General features: G+C 40.1%; 1 protein-coding gene across 3 annotated transcripts in view; it reads right to left on the bottom strand.

Annotated features, from left to right (window-relative positions):
• LOC120568864 (cadherin-18-like) overlaps window positions 1-19,351 on the bottom strand; it is a 125,868-nt gene extending 106,517 nt beyond the window's left edge. For all 3 annotated transcript variants that reach the window (XM_039816595.1, XM_039816597.1, XM_039816596.1), the window contains exons 1-2: window positions 19,248-19,351; window positions 7,287-8,687 (exon numbers count right to left, since the gene is read on the bottom strand). In XM_039816595.1, the coding sequence (XP_039672529.1) occupies window positions 7,287-8,207 (921 nt within the window). In that variant the 5' untranslated portion in view covers window positions 8,208-8,687; window positions 19,248-19,351. The remainder of the gene's footprint in view (window positions 1-7,286; window positions 8,688-19,247) is intronic.
• Between the last annotated feature and the right edge of the window lie 1,157 nt (window positions 19,352-20,508).

Genomic DNA, 20,508 nt, shown 5'->3' with positions numbered 1-20,508 from the left:
TTCTCAGCCGCCACATGAAGTAAACAAACACAGCTGCGTTAATTTCGTTAATTTTTTTTAACGAGTTAAATATTAAAAAATTAACGCAAAAATTAACGCGTTAATTTTGACAGCCCTAATTAAGTATAAATTTGTAAGTGATGAACAGGAATATGCGCTTAAAACATGGCATTTCACCCAGACGGGCATGGTTTTGCGGGACGCAGCAGCGCACACTTCTGCAGCGTGTGTGAGTGCAAGTTCATACTTTATATGATAGCATGTTATCAGGCAGCCCTAAGGATGCAGAACACAAATCCTAAATTATTTTGGTATAATGGAAATGCACTTGTCTTCCTGTTTGAGTAACTGCAGAGACATTTTTAAAGATTACATCTTGGGGCTTAGTGCCACAGATAGGGAAGTGAAAGGGTATTGAGAGACAAGCACGTTGTTGGTTTTAGTCTTCTCATGGGATTTGTTGACAACAGAAAAAATACAGCTAAAGGTGGCCTTATCCTTTAGCTAAAGGTCAAGTCTTAAGTTCACATATTTGTCACTTAAATATGACTCAAGTTACCTGCTCTGGAGCTGATGACATAGTACAGCTACCATCAATAAACTGTACTTTAGTTTAGCTTTGTCAGACAACTTTGTGATCATAAAATAGTGACTTGATCAAAGTCTCAGTCCCGCAGTACAGAAGTAACTGTTGTAAGAGGTAGTCTTATTTAAGAACAGTGAGCTACTACTAATACTGGAGCACTGCGCTCCCAGAATGCAGAGTTACTTGTGTTTCCCAGAGTCTCTAAAACTAGAATGGGAGCCAGAGCATTCAGCTATCAGGCTCCTGTCCTATGGAACTAGCTCCCAGTGGGTTCGGGAGGCTGACACAGTCTCCACATTTAAGAGTAAGCTTACAACTCTCCTGTTTGATAAAGCTTATAGTTAGGGAGTGAGGACTGGCGGATGTATAGTTTCAGACACAGCACCCCTCCTTAAAGTGATGGTTCAGAGTAATTTCACCCTAGGGTCCTTTGCACCATGATCTCGAGCCAAACACCCCCCCAGAAGCTTTTTTCACCTGGGTCGAACATTGGGAGAGTTAGCGTAGCGTAGCGTTATCAGCTGAATAGCTTAGCGCAGAGGCTAATGGATCCGAAGTGTCTCTTAACATTACCCCACTAATAATGCCCGAAATGATACCAAAGGTCTACACTAGTATATATAGGTTATGCACTCATAAAACGATGGATTGTAAAGTTTGTAAGTACACCAGAAGTTTATGTAAATAACACTTGCCTGCTGGCTTCTGCTCTCTGCTGCTGCTGCTGCTGCTGCTGCTGTTACTACCGGGCAGTAAGAGTGCTTAGGGCCGTCTACAAATTACAACACCGAAAAGAGATGCAACAAAAATATTTATTAATTTAATGATTAAATAAGGTAATGTCTCCAAACTTACCTCAATTATTACTTGTCTCCTGCTAGTTATACTACAGCACTTACTTTAAAAAATAAGTTAAATTAAAAAATATTTTTTGTTGCATCTCTTTTGGTTGTTGTAATTTGTAGATGTCCCTAAGCACTCGTCTTACAGCAGCAACAACAGCAGAGAGCAAAAGCCAGCAGGCAAGTGTTATTTACATAACCTTCTGGTGTACTTACAAACTTTTACAATCCACTCTTTATGAGTGCATAACCTATATGTACTAGTGTAAACCTTTGTCTCATTTCGGACATTATTAGTGGGGTAATGTTAAGAGACACTTCGTAGCCTCTCTTGCGCTAAGCCTCACGCTAACTTTCCCAATGTTAGACCCAGGTGAAAAAAGCTTCTGGGGGGGTGTTTGGCTCGAGGTCATGGTGCAAAGGATCCTAGGGTGAAATTACTCCGAACTATCACTTTAACTCTGCTTCTCTTCATTGATGTTGGATTCATCTAACAACGGGGCTGGCTCAGGTTTGCCTTGGACCAGCTCTTAGTTATGCTGCTAGTTTTAGACAAATGGCTGCCACCCCGGCGCCTGCTTTTGGGGAAATTGTTGGGTCTTTGTAAATCATAGTGTGTAGTCTAGTTCAACTCTATCTGCAAAGTGTCCTGAGATAACTTCTGTTATGATTTGACACTATAAATAAAATGTAATTGAGTGAATAGGTTATGCTTGTTCACTGTTAAACAACAGAAACAGGGGAAATTGATGAATGAAAACTTGTGAGTCCAGCTGTTTAAAACGCATTTTCTATAGTTCAGGTGTCTTTGCAAAAATGACCTGAAAACACTAGTGTGGACACTCCTCGCTTTCAAATTTAGCTGGCTTAGTGTTTAATTCTTTTTCCTTCTCCTAGCTCCGTTTTCTCTTTGCTTCAACTCTCATTTCTACTCATATTTTTGCCTCGGCTTTCCCCTTTGCTCCTCTATACTATTCTTTACTCACCTTACCTCACCTGTGCTTTTCTACCGCCTTCCTCAGAGGAGAATAGCTCTCTCCATCTGTCAACGTCAATGCACACTATATGAGTTTCTGTGCACCTGTGTGCGTTCATGTGTTTTTTAAAGTGGGTGCCGGGCCTGCACTTTCAACCTCCCTGCTGTTATGCTCAGAGCAATCAATAGAAAGCGAGGCTTCATCACAGTGAGAAAAACCTAGCTCAGCTGTCACAGCACCCTACAAAACAATGACTCAGTGTGCCCCGGGGAGCTCCGTTTGTGTGAGTGTACTCCCGCTCTGTCTTCATGTGTGCGTTTTTGCACCTTAAGCACATCTCTTTCCACCTTCAGTGAGCCAGCCACATAACATAACGATCATGCCCTAACACACACGCATGCAAAGACGCATACGCACTGAAACCCCCGGGGGTCAAGTCCTCACCTACATTAAGAGTGCAGTGTCAATGTCACGCAATGTCACTGTCAGAGCAGATTAGACAAGCCTCATGCACCCCAACTGGCCACTGGACAGGCCAACCACTGTCCACTCTAGCCACCGCACTGTTTATACACACACACACACACACAGAGCTAAGGGTGTTAGCAGTAGCCCAATAATAATCCTGCTCTTGGCCTGATCTGCTGTCTAGACAGTCTAAATGTAACTTTCTCTAACTGTATCATCTTGTGCCTGCCCAAATATTCATTGGTTCTTGCCTCTTAAACATCACCTTAACACTCCGTTTTAGCTTTAAAGTGCTCATATTATGCTCATTTTCAGGTTCATAATTATATTTAGAGGTTGTACCAGAGTAGTTTTACATGGTTTCATTTTCAAAAAACACCATATTTTTGTCGTACTGCACATTGCTGCGGCTCCTCTTTTGCCCCTGTGTGTTGAGCTCTCTGTTTTAGCTACAGAGTGAGACATCTCACTTCTGTTCCATCTTTGTTGGGAGTCGCACATGTGCAGTAGCTAGGTAAGGACTACTAGCCAGTCAGAAGCAGAGTATGAGGGCGTGCCCTGACAGTAGCTAGGTAAGGACTACTAGCCAGTCAGAAGCAGAGTATGAGGCGTGCCCTGACAGTACCTAGGTAAGGACTACTAGCCAGTCAGAAGCAGAGTATGAGGGTTTGCCATGCTAGCAGCTAGGCGAGCATTATAACGTGTGTTACAAAGTGACCACGTTTGTCTCTGAAGTAAAGGCTGGACTACAATAGAGCTGTTTGGAGCAGTTGGTGAACAGTGTTTTCTGTTGGAGATGGTAAGTCCCTTTGGGGTGGACTTTGGACTTTTTCACTTTGTAAACCTATAACATGCACAAAAAGATATAGAACACAATAAAGGAAAGGGGAAAAGCCAGAAAGCATAATATGAGCACTTTAACATGTCCCTTTAACATGTTCAAAACTGCATTGGAAAAAGACATAGCCCACAACCCCACCCAACAGTGACAATTGCAACATAAAAAAACACAATAAAATCTACTCAAGAACGATTGGTCCTGTAGTGCAACGTGTGCGCATGCGTCAGTCCTGCTTCTTGGCTCCAGGCCAACGTCCATACATTTCAATAGTGGGACTCTGGAGTGTTGAGCTTTTGGGTTAATTGTAAGATTCCTGTTTACCAGGTTGCTCTGTACCTTATCTTGAATGCAAATGATAAAATATTTAATAGTAATCTCCACCGCAAGATTTGTAGTTGGCTTGCTTCTGTGTTAGACAGGGAATTTAAGTTTGTAGCCTTCTCTAGGCTCGTAATACTACTCAATGGCAGTCTATCATTGATAATTAGCAAGCTAATTAACGAGTGCAGGCTAATGCCTGAGTTGAAAAGTTAGCTCCTAGCAATGTGCAGGTTGATGGAAGGAATGACGGTTCCTACAAACTAGCTACTTATTGTTTTGACAGGGTCACAATGTATTGCATTCACGGCTGAACCTTTTGACTCCAAATTTAAGTGGTTAGCTACTTGTAACGTTACCTAGCTAGCTAGCCAGTCGCATACTGAAATGATTAAAGTAGTAATTTTGATAAGCACCGATGTTACCTGCCCTTATAATATAGTTTCTATTTATTTAGACTAACATTGTATAAAAGTTATTTGGCAGCTATTATCTCACCAACTCTGTTTCTAATTTGCAGTAGGATTAAGACTAGGGGTGGCTGAAAAATCACCTACATTTCAAAGTCAATTCACAACTTAACGGGATGTTGACGAAACCAAAAAAGGGGGACCTCAACTGCAGTGCAACACCCAGACAATCTACAGATTTAACTATTTATCTACACACGCATCTGCACACAAACAGATTTATTTTGTAATTCATCTTTAAAACAGGAAGCAGTTGCAAGCATTTTTTGCAGCCTTTTCAAGAGTGGATGTAGTGAGCCTCAGCCCAGCTGTCAGTGTCTTTAAAGAGAGGTGGCCTTTTTGATTTAATGACTAAATAACTTATCCTGAAATAGAAGTAAACACATTAAAGAGGAAGCGACTGACCGATGCAGCCCGGGCCTTGAAAAGGCCAAAGAAAGCAGAGGTAAATTACCTTCCTCGACATCCTGTTGGAGAAAATGAGGACACTGTGAAGGAGAGGCTTAACTTAGTCGATGTCTTGAAGAAGAATAACAACGCAAAGATAATCAGAGAAAAGATTTCCCAAACCTTTTCAAGAGTGGAGGTGGTGACTCTCAGCCCAGCTGTCAGTGTCTTCAAAGAGAGGTGGCCTGGCTCCAGTAAAAAAGGCAGAGGTTGCAGGTATTTTTTTGGATTCATGATTTTCAAGTTAAGTGGCTTTGATGCACAGTCCATTGCAGATGCGATAGAGGAAATGCTACAGTCGCACAACTTGGGTGATCTAATGTGTGTTGCACTAGCCTATGAGCCTATATTTTTAAAGCTATAGTGCATGGTTTCTGGTTTATGCTCCCACGAGGAATTCTAAGTAATGACAACAAAACTGTCAGCGCGTCCACATGATACAAGCCTTCCGTGATCGCGCACCAACCCCACCCTTCCTCCACGCAGTTGCTAGTAGCCAAGGAGAACATGGAGGATTAAAAACACGCGAAAGTCGCCGGACGCCACAATCTTCTGAAGACAGCCATACTGACATATCCAGAGAGAGTTGTGTGGAGCTGATGGTCTTAATTACCTTTGTAGCAACTCATTTGGGAATGGCTTGAATGTAACGGACGTTCATTAATATCAAAAAGTTACACAGTAAAGCTTTAACATAATGCAATCTCTTCTCTCTCTCTCTCCCTACACATGATGACAACACGTACTCCAAACGACAAACTAAGTCCTGTTGCGAGTCATCATCGAAGAACACGATACACGAAAGATGAAGCTTCCCTATGAGATTTCCTAATACGGTGGAAGATTGTGTTTTAATAATCGTTGAAACATTCTAATTACATTGGGAATTTGGACTATTGTACGAAGACAAAGATTTTGATGACCAAATTTTACAGGCAACCTGCACGACAAGGGCACTGTGAAAATGGTAAGAAAAGAGCCTATAATCACCCTTGACTGGAGTCCACTAGATACAATCTTAGAAGCATCCAGGCAGAAAAGCAGTTTGAGTAGAGGTATTACATGGAAGCCACCTGCAGTAAACAACCACCTTTAAAATGCAAAGTATGTATGCATTGGTTTTAAGTGTATAGAAAGGTGTGCTGGCTATCCCACCCACTGAGCAGCTGTGGGTGGACAGCAAGCAAGCTGCATCAGATTGACTGTACATCCGTAAAACTGAAATCCAAGATGGTGATATGACGCCAGACCTTATCACCAAGAAATGTTTTGAATCAAATGTAAAATGTATAATTTGTGTTTGAGGTTTGGGTTGGAAGAGAAACACATGCACATATGAAGTCAAATGTGTTTCTCCAGTAAAATGTGCTTAGCTATATGATCAGAGATGGGTCCTCCAGTATGTAGTTATTTCCACTAACTGGATTACCAAACCTTTATACATCTTCTACAGCTCAAGAACATGTATAACTGAACACACAACATTTTGGCAACTTCATTACACTTGGTACAATGGAGTTTTGCAATGGCTATAAAAAGACTGACATTTGCCAGGATAAGCCATTCTATCTGAGCACCACACATGCTTCATGGTTTTTTACATTCATTTTCATAGTATTTTGTAGAAAGCAGGACTAAATCCCTCCCTCGGATTCACACAGAAAGAGACTTCCCTAGCTTGATTATACTGGATAATAGGTTTAGGCATATTTGCTTGATTCCTCTGAGGCTGGTCTCTAACTGTTTTCCTGCTGAAGAATATTCAACATTTTCCACTTCATCTTGCAGTTTTGCAGTTATTTGCATTTTTGGAAGAAAAGCTTCCATGACAGTTTTAAGAAAATGTCTGAAATAACAATTAAACCGCTGAAGGATTGTGTTTTCCATACAAGTTCAATGTCTGTATGTAAAAAGGATCCTACTTTAAATATTTTTGTTGAAATTCTATGGAAATATGCATTTATTTGATTATTATTTGATTTATTTGATGGACCTTTGCTGGAAGGTATATGTCTTTGTATAGAGCATGTCAAAGTACTTAGAATAGGGGGAGATATAAGTAACATCTCAAAAACAGAACAGTCTGTATTTTGTTCCAAAGTTAGTAATTATTTCTACAAGACATTTATTTCAACAAGACATGAACGAGTAAGCTTAGTAAATGTCATTGATCAAGTAATTACTCCATAAAAAGGCATTATACAAGCACTAACTCATGCTCTCTGCTAAACACATGCTCAGAAAAGACGAAAAGAGGCTAAAGAAAACAAAGTGGATTTTTTGGATGTGTGGATTTATGAACTGCGTTGGAATATATAAACAGTAAAGATATCTTACCTTCCCAACGTACTGAGGTTCAGGTCCAATGTGTTCCTCCAGAACAAAGAACTGGTTCCAGATCCAGCCTCTCTTGGGCCGATGGGGGTAATCCTTGTCCGTCTCCAGCAACTTGGTCTCGTTCCTCTGTACTCTGATGGATGCTCTGGAATTTGGGTTGATCTTGGAGTCAGATTTGGCATTTGCATTTTTTCCTGAAGGTCGGAATTTTGAATGGGATTTAGGATTGGATAGTGAAGCCGGGCTGGCATTGTAGTAGGTGCTGGGGTTCATTGTACCAGATGACTCAGACGTTTGATTAGGACTAGGTAGTGAAGATAATTTAGTGTTGGGGACTGACTCCAAATTGGTCTTAGGTCCTGTTACTACCTTCGAGTTGGAAAATGCCTTGGGCTTTGCCTGCAACAGTGATCCAAACCTTGGTTTTGGATTGGTTTTTGATGATTGCTTGGGATTGTTTAAGGTATTTCTTGCCACCTGATCACACTTTGATTTGCATGCCAATTCATGCCTTGAATTAGAACTCTTTTTGGGCGCATGCTGTAGCTTGAGTCTACTGTTGGAGCTTGATGTAACAGGGGAGATTGCCAATGGGAAGTTAGTGTCGGCCCTATGGTTGTCAGTAAGATAGGACATGGTGTCAAGCCTAGGCCTTAACTGAGACTTGCTCCAGAGGTTCTTGCCGGAGTTCGAGAGATGGCTGGGATTCAGTGAAGCCATACGTTTTTCAGGACTGGAGCTTGGCAATGGGGTTGGTTCAGGTAGTGACTTGAGACGAGGATTAGGGTACGGGCTGGGGTTGGGGTTAGTGTGGGGGCTCAGATCGACCCGGATCCCATAACAACTCTGGGAGACAACACATAGGAAGACAACCAGAGGAAAAAGACAGGAAATTGCAGCCACGCCAGCTGGATCTCTCATTGTAAAGAAAGAACAGTCCGGAAATCTTCCCCTCTCACTTCCACTGTGTCATAACACTGTGGGCATACACAAACACTTGTACACACCCACAATTACACTCAAACACACAGGTGTACAGTCCTTTTCAGAGTGCAGACTAGCCAGGAGTGTCCACATGGTGCGGTCCAAAGAATCATATCGTACAGTTCCATCAAAAAAATGAAAAAAAACTCCATACTCTTGTTCAATATGTTTAACTTTGTTTGGACATGAGATGTTTCTTAATATGTCGTGGTTTTCTTCCTCCCATCATTGTTCAAACAGCAGAGGACCATTTGGATTATTTTGGAAGTCTATATACTTGGAGTGAACTCCATGGCAAACTTTAGCTTCAACACTTTCAACTATGGCCAAAAGCTGAAGTCCTTGTCCTTCATGTTGAAATCAGAAAGACAAAAGCTGATTGTTGGGTCAGGGGCTCATCCAAAAGGTCTGCACTTCCTGAAACAGAGAAGATGAAATCCATGAACAAAGTATTTTTTTTTTTTTTTAAACTGAGAAGGACAAAGAAGAACAAAGCCACAATACAGATTGACTGACTCTGCCTGGACACAGTAATTTACAGTGGCACACTCTTAGGAAATCTCTCCGATAGTGCAATTATTCATATAAGGCTATTTTCAAGAACATTGTACCACTCAGCAAGGCTGCTTTAAATAAACAATTTCTGAAAACAGTGTTTTTCAGAATGGAGATCTGTTTTTTCAAAGTAGACCAAATGTCAATGCCAAGCTCTGATTAAAGACAATTTTGTCGATTTATCTTAAGCCCATTAAATTTAACCTCAGTGCTAATTGCCAGATCGAACCAGATGAGAGATCTCTGTAATCACTTTCCAAATTACACAGATGGGAGTGTGTACTCAATTTATGTGTTGTTTTCATACCATATGTGTATAAGTTTGGCAACTGACCACAAAAATGGACTTTTGGAATATATGCTTTCAAGTGCAGTTTTAACAGATGGTCTACAGTAGGGTTGTTCAGTGTTAAGTTTTACATTGTGATCACGAATGTACCGTAAGCAATCGTAATACTGATTTATAAAAGACCAATGGTGTGCTGTTGAATTTCTGATGCCTTTGTAAATTATACTGTTTTTTTTATAAATGTTTATTTATGCATTTGTACCATTTGAGGATGGAATTTCACATGATAAATCTCAAGGGCATTATGTGGACTAGACACTGATACAATCCAGTTATAAAAATACATTCCAGCAGTTCAGTACAAAAAAAACAGAAAGGTAATGAAAACAATCATATGCACTCCCTATTAATCCCTGATGTCCTCTGTTATAGAGATACAATTTCTAACCCAAAGGACCAGGAAAGGTCTTAACATGATAGGAAATGGTTTTTGGAATATGTTAACATATTTTTGTCACTAGGAGGAAGAACAACCCCAAAACAAGTTGACAGATTCTGTTAAGCAAGTCGGCATCACCAAACTTTTACAATTCATTATGAACATAAGCGTCTGTGCCAAATTCCATGGCAATCTATTGAATAGTAGCCGAGACATCAATCAACCAAAGAACCAAAAAGTGTCAACCTGATGGTGCCATTAAGAGTCAGGGGATCGCCGATGTCATTAGCATACATCCACTGGGAACCATGAATGTCTGTATTAAATGTGCCAATCCATGAAATAGATGTTGAGGTATTTTACTGGATATTTAAAAAAATGTAACCTTCTGGTGATACTTGATGGAAGGTCTGGGGATTACCAAAATCGTTAGGATTTATCCGTCAAGACCTTGAATATCTGTGCAAAATTTTAATTCTGGTCGGGCTTGAGTGAAAGTCAGAGGATTGTTAAAGTCATTAGGATACATCATCTTGGAACCATGACGTTTGTACAAAATGTATTCAAAATAGTTACGATATTTTAGTCTGAAGGGGTGGATTGACATGACGATCATTGTTATCCATAAAGCAGCAAATCCATGCAGCAAACGTTACTGAAATTGTCTCTCAAATCGATACGTTCATGTTAATGTCATGTTAATGTTACAACCCACTCCACCTACGGAGCCACATTTCAAGCACAGAGAGCCTGACTTCTCTCACATTTCCCCATCTCGCCACACTCTGTAGACACACACACACACACACACACACACACACACATTTCAACACTGTTACATTGCAAGCACTGAAATCTGCTTCTGCATTTCCCTCATTCTTTACCCTCTGAAGTGTTTTATGGCAACCTGTATAATGTTACTTCACATTCTAAATGTTAAATATATTCCCACACTCTACCCAAAATCTGCAGAGGAACACAGCAAATAGTAAATAGCTCTATGTGCGTGCCTCCTTATCACAAGCGAACAGTATGACAAGAGAATCACTGATCTGGGCGTTAGAATTACGTTTAAAAGAGAGAGAAGCTAGTGTGAAAGATAAACGTGATATATTACACCATGTCTTGATTATAATTGATTCTTTTCACAAAACCACATTTTATCACAAAACAATGAGCATTTTTACTGATAAATCTGATGGTAAATCAGTGGTAAATGGCAAATAGTAATCATATATGAAGAGTTGATTCGTAGAAACAGATAAAAACCATTCTAAAAATGACACCAATTTGATTGATATTCCCTGGACTGGACGCAAAAAAAACAGATGCTGTCTATATTGCTTGTATTTAAGATTAAGTCAACATCTGTTCAGTATTTATTAAATAAATTGTTATGGCTTTATTGTTTAACCTTGATGAGCATTAGCATATTCAAATGGAACTGTACTTTCCCCTGACAAACTGGGGACTGCCCATTTCTCTTGACGCTCCATTGTTCCGACCTCTCAATAACCTGAAAAATTCCCTTTGGTCCTACAGCCCACTAGTCAGACGTCCCTTTGTTTTGGAAAAAAAAAAAACCTCTGTGCCGACATCCCATTGTTCAGACCATATAGGGTTAGGGTGAAGGTTAAGGTTAGGGTTAGGGACAATTATTTATAATATTTCTTTAGGATTTTTGCCTTGTTTAATATGTTTAACAAGTTTCCTGTTTGAAACAGCCAATATGAGGTGTCTACTCACTGATCAAGTTAGTTTCACATTGGTTATTGCAGGGATATGCCCCATTCCTATTCATTATCATTGCAGGCTTATGGAAATATAAATACATATCTAAGCCAAAACTAACTTTACCCTGTTGAACTTTGGATTTAGCCTGCATTTTTATTTCAGTTTTTCAAAGATAGGCTAAAGATTTAAATGTGTTAATAAGCTAGAGAAAAGTAATTTTGCTTGTTATTTTTGGAACAATGAGCGTTGGAGAAATGACCAGGCACCGACAAACTATCAGTCTATCTCTGAAATACACACGCTATTTACTGACTCTTCCCGCTTTCTACATACTTACTCATCCACTTGCATGTGAAAGCGATATCTTTTCATTAAGCCATACTTGTCTTCAGTTTTTCAACTCCATTTTAAATTTTTGTATTGTTAGAATGAACACGTTTGCATACTTTAAGCAGGAAATGCAACTTGAGAACAACAGCAACAAACACAAGCTTCAGCTCCTCCTGCCAAAGAATGTGCTTGGTCTGACAACTGAACAACGCTGCCAACACTCGAGCCAGCAAGCCTGTTCGGCTTGTTTAGTATTTTCTGTCCAAGGACAGAAAATACTAAACAGTCAATAAGGTTATTGACTGCATGCGCTGCACATGAAGCCTGCAGGATTTCATTTGCATTATCTTCAATCTAAACACTCCTGGCACCTGCCAGAGCTGCACCAGCTTCATCTACAAGCAAGCAAACAGAAACAACATGCAAATGATACATGTTTCATCAGGGATGGAGCCGGGCTAAGGAAAACTTCTGCTGAAATGATTGTGTACATACCTGGAAGTTAAAGGTCTGAAGGGGTACGAGACTGTTAAAAGTTTGGTAAACGCTGATTATAGAATGAAATAATATATAAAATATATGCGGCAATTTAATGTGGACGTGAAATATTTGAGATTAAAGGCCTTTACGCACTGGGGATGTTATTTTTTGGTGCGATTGTTTCGAATGTCAATATATTTTTTTGAACTCTTGTTTTTGTCGTGAGTACTTTCACACAGAACGCGAATAATAGTGGCGATAAAGCCATGTCATTTTTTTTCAAAACAAGGTTGATTTTTCGGAGCTATGGCACCGCGAAGGAAGACATTAACAAATCACAATGTGTTGTTTACCTAAGAGGATCAGAATTCAATAACACGGCGGCTGCTGTCCAGACCATGGATGTATTATAAAAAAAAACATATCCGAACCATAGACTCTATAGACTACAAACTGTATTACTCCTTCTTAACCTTGACAAAGTCAGCGTTTACCAGAGACAACCTTTGCGTTTTTTTTTTTACGATTATTTTTTGACATTTTGGCCTTTAATCGATAGAACAGCTGTAGACAGGAAAGGGGGGAGAGAGAGGAGTAAGACATGCAGCAAGGGGCAGCAGGTCGGAATCTAACCCTGGGCCGCTGCTGGAAAGACTGAACCTTGGTACATGGGGCGCACGCTCTACCAGGTGAGCTACAAGGGCGCCCCTAGTCTATATCCACGACGTTCCACTTCCGGGATTGTTCAGGTGCCGCCTGAAATTCCTCCGGATCTCCCTCTTTTCGGCCAAATCTCCGTTAACTTCCGCTTTCTTTGTGTTGTAATTCTAACCTCCGGTGGATTCATGAGGACTATGGTTAACTGCTCCTCAGATCTCTGCAGGGTAGCTGCAGCTAGCTAGACTATCTGTCCAATCTGAGTTTTCTGTTGCACGACTAAAACAACTTTTGAATGTACACATGTTCCACCAAAACAAGTTCCTTCCCGAGGCTATTTTGCAGGCTCTGTCGCCGCATAACGCCCCCCATGGCGATAGTGATTGGTTTAAAGAAATGCCAATAAACCAGAGCCCGTTTTTCACCCATCCCAGAATGCTGTGTGGTGGACTAGCCAGACTTGGGCGCCCCCAATCTTTCTGTTCTTACCTTTCACAATAAAAGCCCTAGACCTACAGTATAACCTACACTGCGTACCGTTTACAAGAGAGATTTCAATTCACTCAAGAGTATTTCGCTAAAAGGAAACTCAATAAATAGCTTACAGTAACTTAGTGTTAGTTTTTCCTGCTTCGGCATCCCGACCGTGGTCGGACAGCACAGGGGAAGAAGGGGCTTGAGCATAGGGCTGCAGTCTCCGTACCCGGGGGGAAACAAGACAGAACACCTCGGGTGGTCTTAAGGAGCTGTAGCATTTATTTGTGCTCAAACTGCAGACTCTAGCTACTGTACATTCACTTGATATCTTCACCTCTAAATGCTCTCCTCTGTTCCGATCACTTTCTCTTGTCCGCTCACACCGCATCTCCCGTCACTTTCTCTCTCTCTCTTCAGCAGCATCCCCAGAAGGACATCAAATTGTCTATAACTATCTTTTATTGAAAACCGTTGCAAATTCGCATCGCTGCCGGTATGAATAGTTTTGATGCAAAATATTCGCAGGCGATTATTTCGCATTTTCGTGTTGATTATTTGTCACGCCCCCTTGTGCTTGAGGGAATGATTCTTCAAATGATAAAATACAAGTTTCTATACTTCTTCCCCTTCATGTTAATTCGATTTACAGTTTAACATTAAAATAAATGTTGGGAGTTTGGATTTTGATATTAATTTGCTTATTCTTGTGACTATTATGAGGTAGGCCTACATTCTGTCCCAGAAAACAAATGTTATTAGTAGGGAAATACTGAAATTTTTCTTTTAAGCATACAAGAACAGCTAATATACCATTTATATTATAAGTGTGCTCATTGTATCTAACAGTTAAGATTTAAGAATATACATACATTAGAACTCTATCATATCTATCATATCATACATCAATATTAAAGCATGCTTTCCTGTCTGTCTGGGTGAACACATTATCTCTAAAAGATAACACGACTTTCAACAAGCTTTGCTATTTTCCCTTTAATGGCTGCCATTCTGTCAGAGCCTATTATAACATGTCGCCTCTTGTGAATGCACAGAACTGCCGAATTACTGCAATTACGTGAATGAATTAGACATTTCAGGGGCCAAAATGCCTTATCACTGTACATGAAGTTCAATTTGAAGCTCCGATGATCTAATGGGCTCTAATATGAGAATAAGCCATGTGTACTTACTGTCCATGGATTATTAATTTAAGAGAAAGGGCAATATAATTTTCTTTTATTATTATAAATTATATATTTATATATATTATATATTTTATTATTTATTATTAATTTTGTAACTTTGTTTTGCCACACTGTGTGGAGTTTTCTTGTAGACTAACAAAGTTTCTTCATGGATCCACTTTTGCTAGTGTAACGGTGGAAAAAAGGGTCTGTGCGCCGGGCGCATGGTTCAATAGGGTTGTACTTAGTGTCTTAATTTATCATAGGTGCGTTTTGGGCATAACATGCAATAAACCAATCAGAGATCATCTCCCATTCCCTTTAAGACGGACGCAGTTGTCAGTTTCCCGTCCAGCTTCCACGTCATTTAAATAGCAAATGCACCTGCGCCCATGGGCGTGCTGGTCTTACAGGGAGGTGTGTTCAGGTGCATTCTTGGCGTATCGCTATCTTGAGGCAACGGAAAGTGATCGCGCCATTCTAAAGTCAATAACGCAGCATTTCATTGTTATTTTAACTCGCGCACTTTCACTTCACGCACAAGCAAATCAGATTCTTCTCCTGAAAATCTCTCCTTCCTGCTTAGCAAATCCTCCATCATCATAGCAATGCGCCAAGGTACAAACGCGCCTGGCTTTTAAACTAGCAAAGACACTTGCGTCGGGCTTTGCGCTGCGCCGGGTGAAAGACAGGGTCCTAAGTCACATCCACACGGTAAAGGGTCTGCTGGTAACATTAGTCATGGAAAATGAGAACCGGGCAAGTTTTTCCTTTTGTATCAAGCAGCAAAAAGTTGTAGCATTTACACTGCACGTCCTGCGATGTGACTACTGCACACATGCACGTTGCAATGTCGACGCTGAAACGATATAACGTGCCACCCTAGTTGCTAGCCTGTAACACGGGACAATCAATCTTCTAATGGCCTCTATTGTGACAGTAGTTGCAAAAGTTGCATCTATATTTTAGGTCAGATTTAAATAAACTAGCTTTCCCTGGACGTGTCAGGTCAAATGAAGCAGTGCAGTGAAGCAGTATTCATCTGCTGACACAGCAGCATCAGCAGCATTGGTCACTTTTTGTTTGTTAATGTACGTCACAATCCAACCTGAGCAATCTGTGCGTTGGTGTTCATGCTGAGAACAGAAGATTTTCACAGGTACATAAATGCGGCGTGTTCAGAATGAAATTAAAATGACTCGAAAATCCACTCATACGGCTGGGTATCGTTCAAACATTTTCGATAAGGTACCGATACCAATACAGCGACTTTGATACAGATTACTGAAAGATACTTTTTGATACCAATTTCTAAAAAAAATACATTTTAACAAAACCATTTATTTATTTTTCATCTCCTACTACGTGAGCCCCGTCTCCGTACGTAGTGTCTCTACGACGTGTAACCTTAGACAGCCAATCACAAGCATTATTAGATCTTGGTAGAAGCATGCTGCATGCTTATTGGCTCACTGACGCTGATGAGATTTAATCCTTAGGTATTGAAATTTGCTATTGAATGACGAGGCATTTTTCAATACTCTACTAATACTAATAAAACTAATACTCTACAATACTAAGGAGGCAATTCGGTCGGTGCCTAAAAAGTATTGAATTCGGTACCCAGCCCTACTGTACATATAGCTACATGTGTAGATGTTAGCAACCCTCTGTACTTGTAACAAAGGTTTTCTTCAATATATAGCTGAAAGGGGAAGACTAATGAAAATTAATGAAATCCGATAAAGTGGTTTAAAATCTTTTGTGACCTTTTGGAGTTTTACTGTACTTTAAACAGTGGATTTTATTTGAGGTGATACGTTCTGTTGACCAAACACTTTAAACACACCTAGATATGAAACATTATAACTAACTGCCCTTCTGCTCCAGTCCAAGGGCAGAGGCTGCACCACAATTTCTTTTGGGTCCTGGAGATCTATCAAAACCAATTAGCCATGGATTAGCATCCAGTGTTGCTAATTATGATGCTAATTGGAGGGGAATACACAGTGGACCTCAGCAAGAAGGCTGAGGCTGTGACTTGAATACTGACAAGGTTTCCAACTTCCATTTTTAATATGCTATTTGTATGACTTCTATCATCTATCTATCTATTGTACATATTATTGACCTACATAAATTAATTATGTTTGTGTCTGCCTTTTAATCCAGTCATGTACTGTATGTCTTAACCCTTTGCTGATGTATTTTAAGACTAACGGGTGTTCACTTCAACTCAACATATGATTGGTGTGAGGTATTAAAAAATACTTTACATGGTCACTGGAGTACTTTAGCCATTGGATTAGGGTTTAAATAACTTTTTTTTGTGCTAAATTGGATGGAAAAATCAAAATGACTTAGACATAATATGACCTGAATATTGCATTGGGTAATTGCTGCAATCAAATGCTCTGGCTGTTAACTGCAACCAACAATGCAGGGGTAAATATCAGTCAGTCTGTCCATATAAATATGTTCATTTGATAAAGAAACCGTATGTGCACATGTGTCATTACAAACCGTATCTGCTGTGACGTTATGCGTCAGAGCTGACACGTTCATTCAGTGCGGCTGTGTCCAGGGGCACACAATTGAAGCCGGATGGAAGTCGCATGACAGTTTTTATCATTGCACTCTTTTTTTACATTCGAAAGTCAGCTCATGTAAAGAGACAAGTCCGACAGCTAGATCTTGATCTCGGTCTGCTCTTAAAAATTTGCGGTATCGAGTTTCATGCTTTCTGCTTTATTATTGAGAACAGCAGCAGCAGTAGTAGATAACTTGTCTCCTCCACACCTTGAAGGAATCTCAGACAGCACAGTCAGTCATAATCTCATTTAAATGCTGAACATGTATTTCCATAATGGTTTCTCATGTTATTATCAGATGTTTAGTCCAGTTTATTTTGGTCACTGTTTTGTCCTAAATAAATCTATTAGCCCAAAAGCCATCTGCTTGGCTCCAGGAATAGCACTGCTTGTTGATTAGTCCACCAATTTCATTAATGCCCCCCCTGGAGGCAGAATCCTAAAAGCCAGGTTACGCTTGAAAAGAACTAATTTGTACGTGTTGTCTGTCCTTGTGTGTCATTTTTAAGCCATTCTAAACAGCCACCCTGTAAGATGAAGTGAAAAAGCCATTGTCATACAGACATAATATCTTTGGAATCGAACCCATGGCCACTGTGGTAAGGACTGAGCTCTGGTACATGGGGTGCTACCGCGGTGCCCCTGGGAGTGGCAACTTTGACCTGCTGCTGGCGCTCGAGGTCAAGTCAGATTTTTCACATTTTATGACTACCTACCAAGAAAGGTAATACGGGAAGACTTTTTAGCGTAAAAAATCTGCAGGAAGTTTAATTTATTATAGCTTAACACTGATGGACTGTGATGACTGGTATTAATTGAGCTAAAGCAGTGTTTGTTTTAAGTGGAAATGGGCATTATAGTAAATGTATGACTACCAAGAAAGGTAAGACGGGAAGACTCTTCAGCGTGAAAAATCAGCAGAAAGGTTATGTTTAATTTAGTGTAGCTTAACACTGATGACTGGTATTAAATGAGTGAAAGCAGTGTTTGTGTAAAATAGAAATGAATGTCCAAGACACCAGGTGAGGTGGAGAATGTTTTGCATTAACTGGGGACATAAGAAATAAGGGCTTGTTCTCTCTGCAGCAGAGGTAAATAAAGGCCATGTACATTGGATGGATGGGTGTATGAATAGAGTAGTTACTATGACCAATGTTACACTTCATGGCTGAACAAACACAAAGAAGCAGTGCCACCAGGAGAAAATCAAACTTCCCCAACTGTTAACATAAGAAATAAAAAAAAACCAGACAGTCCAGATAACCCACTTTTAGAGATCAATGATCTCTCAGAAAATGGCAAAATCACCAAAGACATTAGCAAAAGATGGAGGCAAAATAACCAGCAAATGGAGATCATCGCATTAACCAGAGCATCCCCTGCTCAGCTGTTAACCTTATTAGTTGGTCTAAATGGTCTGCATTTGCACATGAGAAACCAAATCTTGATTTACCAAGGGATTTACACATTTGACTCCTCTGCGTCACTGAGAAAAGTCCCATCTCTGTCAGAAAAGCTTAAAAGTATCATACTATTATAGGCTTCAAAAAAAGCCACAGATAAAAGGTGGATGTTTTGAAAATCTGCATTCATCCAGCTGCCTGGTCTGCATGCAAGACTGCAGAGGATTGACCACAGTCCATTGTGCAAATTATTTCTTTTAAGCTCTGCTCTGCCAACAAACACCACCAATACACTGGCTGATAGGGCTATAGGTGTGCATGTGTGTGTGTGTGTGTGTGTGTGTGTGTGTGTGTGTGTGCGCGTGTGTGTCATCATGGCAAAATGTGGTCCTGTGTGAGTTAACGGCGAGCATATGTGCAGTCATAAAAATAATATTCTCTATGGCCAAAACCAACAGCTTCACATGTAGAGTGTCAAGCTCTTGTTCATCTACACACATACAATCTCTCTTAAATAATACACACACAATGGACGTTCTCTCTCTCTCTCTCTTTCACACACACACACACACACACACACACACACACACACACACACACACACACACACACACACACACACACACACACACACACACACACACACACACACATATTGTATACTACCAATTGCAGACACTTTTCTATCACACACACACACACACACTGCTGCAGCCGCTAAGCAGCATTTGCTCAGCACTGAAGCTGGAGTGAAAGAAAGATAAAGACGGAGAGAAAGAAAGAGATGAGAGGGAAACAGAGACAGAGAGGTGGAGATGAATGGAGTGATGGTCTTTACCTCGTGCAGACGGATGTGTTCGGACTCCCCTCTCCTCACGCTGTGTTACTCTCATCTGTCTGTTTCCCTCTCTCTAGATCCCGCTCACTGCTTGCCACTGGACAAGCAAAGTATCTCTCTCTCTCTCTCTCTCTCTCTCTCTCTATGGTTGTAGCACTGAGAATAAAAGACCGCCTCTGTTGAATCTGTCACCATCTCTCTCTCTCGCTCTCTTCACTCTGCCCCCTCCTATTTCCTAATCTATCTCTATCTCTCTGTATGTATGTATGTATGTATATATATATATGTATATATATATATATATGTATATATATATATTTATTTATTTATTTATTATAAATAAATATATACACATATATATATATATATATATATATATATATGTATTTTGTTATGCTTGCAGCCTCTGCGTCTGCCGTGAGACCACGATTGGCTGCAGCACACACACACACACACACACACACACACACACACACACACACACACACACACAAAATAGACTAGTGGCTATACACACAAAAACACTGAGATTATGATTGGCTCCACACAATTATTTCTGCAGTTTGCTCACACACCTGCCTGTCAGTTTCTCTGCATCTCTCAATATGGCTACAGATGGCTAAAAGATACTGTCTGTCTTCTCACTTATTTCATATTAGTAATCATGACATTGTACTCACCAAAGTAATTGCTAAGATTTGAAAACACACTGGTAGTGGCAAAATCTGATTGGTTTAAATGGATGTTCTTAGCTCTGAGATCAGTAATTATTCTTTCTTGGTCACTGGCTAATTTTAAATTCAAATTCTTTTATTTCTTCACTTGCTCTTAGATAAGAAGTTCTGCAGATGCAAGTTTAACTGCAGGGATGGGGGACGTTTTAAATGCCCTACTTGTGACAAAGCCCACATTAGAAGAAAAGACACCTGGAGGCTTGCCAAGGTGTCACACAACAGACATCCACCTCGCCTGCTGCCCGGTCGAACATGACCTAGACCACGGGTGTCCAAACTTATTTTTAAAGAGTGCCAGATTTGATAATGTGAAAATGCCCAGGGACCAATGGTCCCTTCTGACATTGTTTAACAATACAAGTTACATACAAATGCACTGATCTATAAAATCTTTATTTGCATTGTCACAATTATCTTTTTTTTTTTTTTAAATGGCAATGTAACCAAATCAATGGCACTCAGACGTGAACAAATCTGTAATCTGATGACCAAACATGCTGTATGGAATACCTTAAACTTGAAGTTGA

Source organism: Perca fluviatilis, chromosome 11, assembly GCF_010015445.1.
Source record: "Perca fluviatilis chromosome 11, GENO_Pfluv_1.0, whole genome shotgun sequence".
NCBI lineage: Eukaryota > Metazoa > Chordata > Actinopteri > Perciformes > Percidae > Perca > Perca fluviatilis.
Note: the sequence above shows the minus strand (reverse complement) of the source record. Positions and strands in the feature narration are given on the sequence as shown.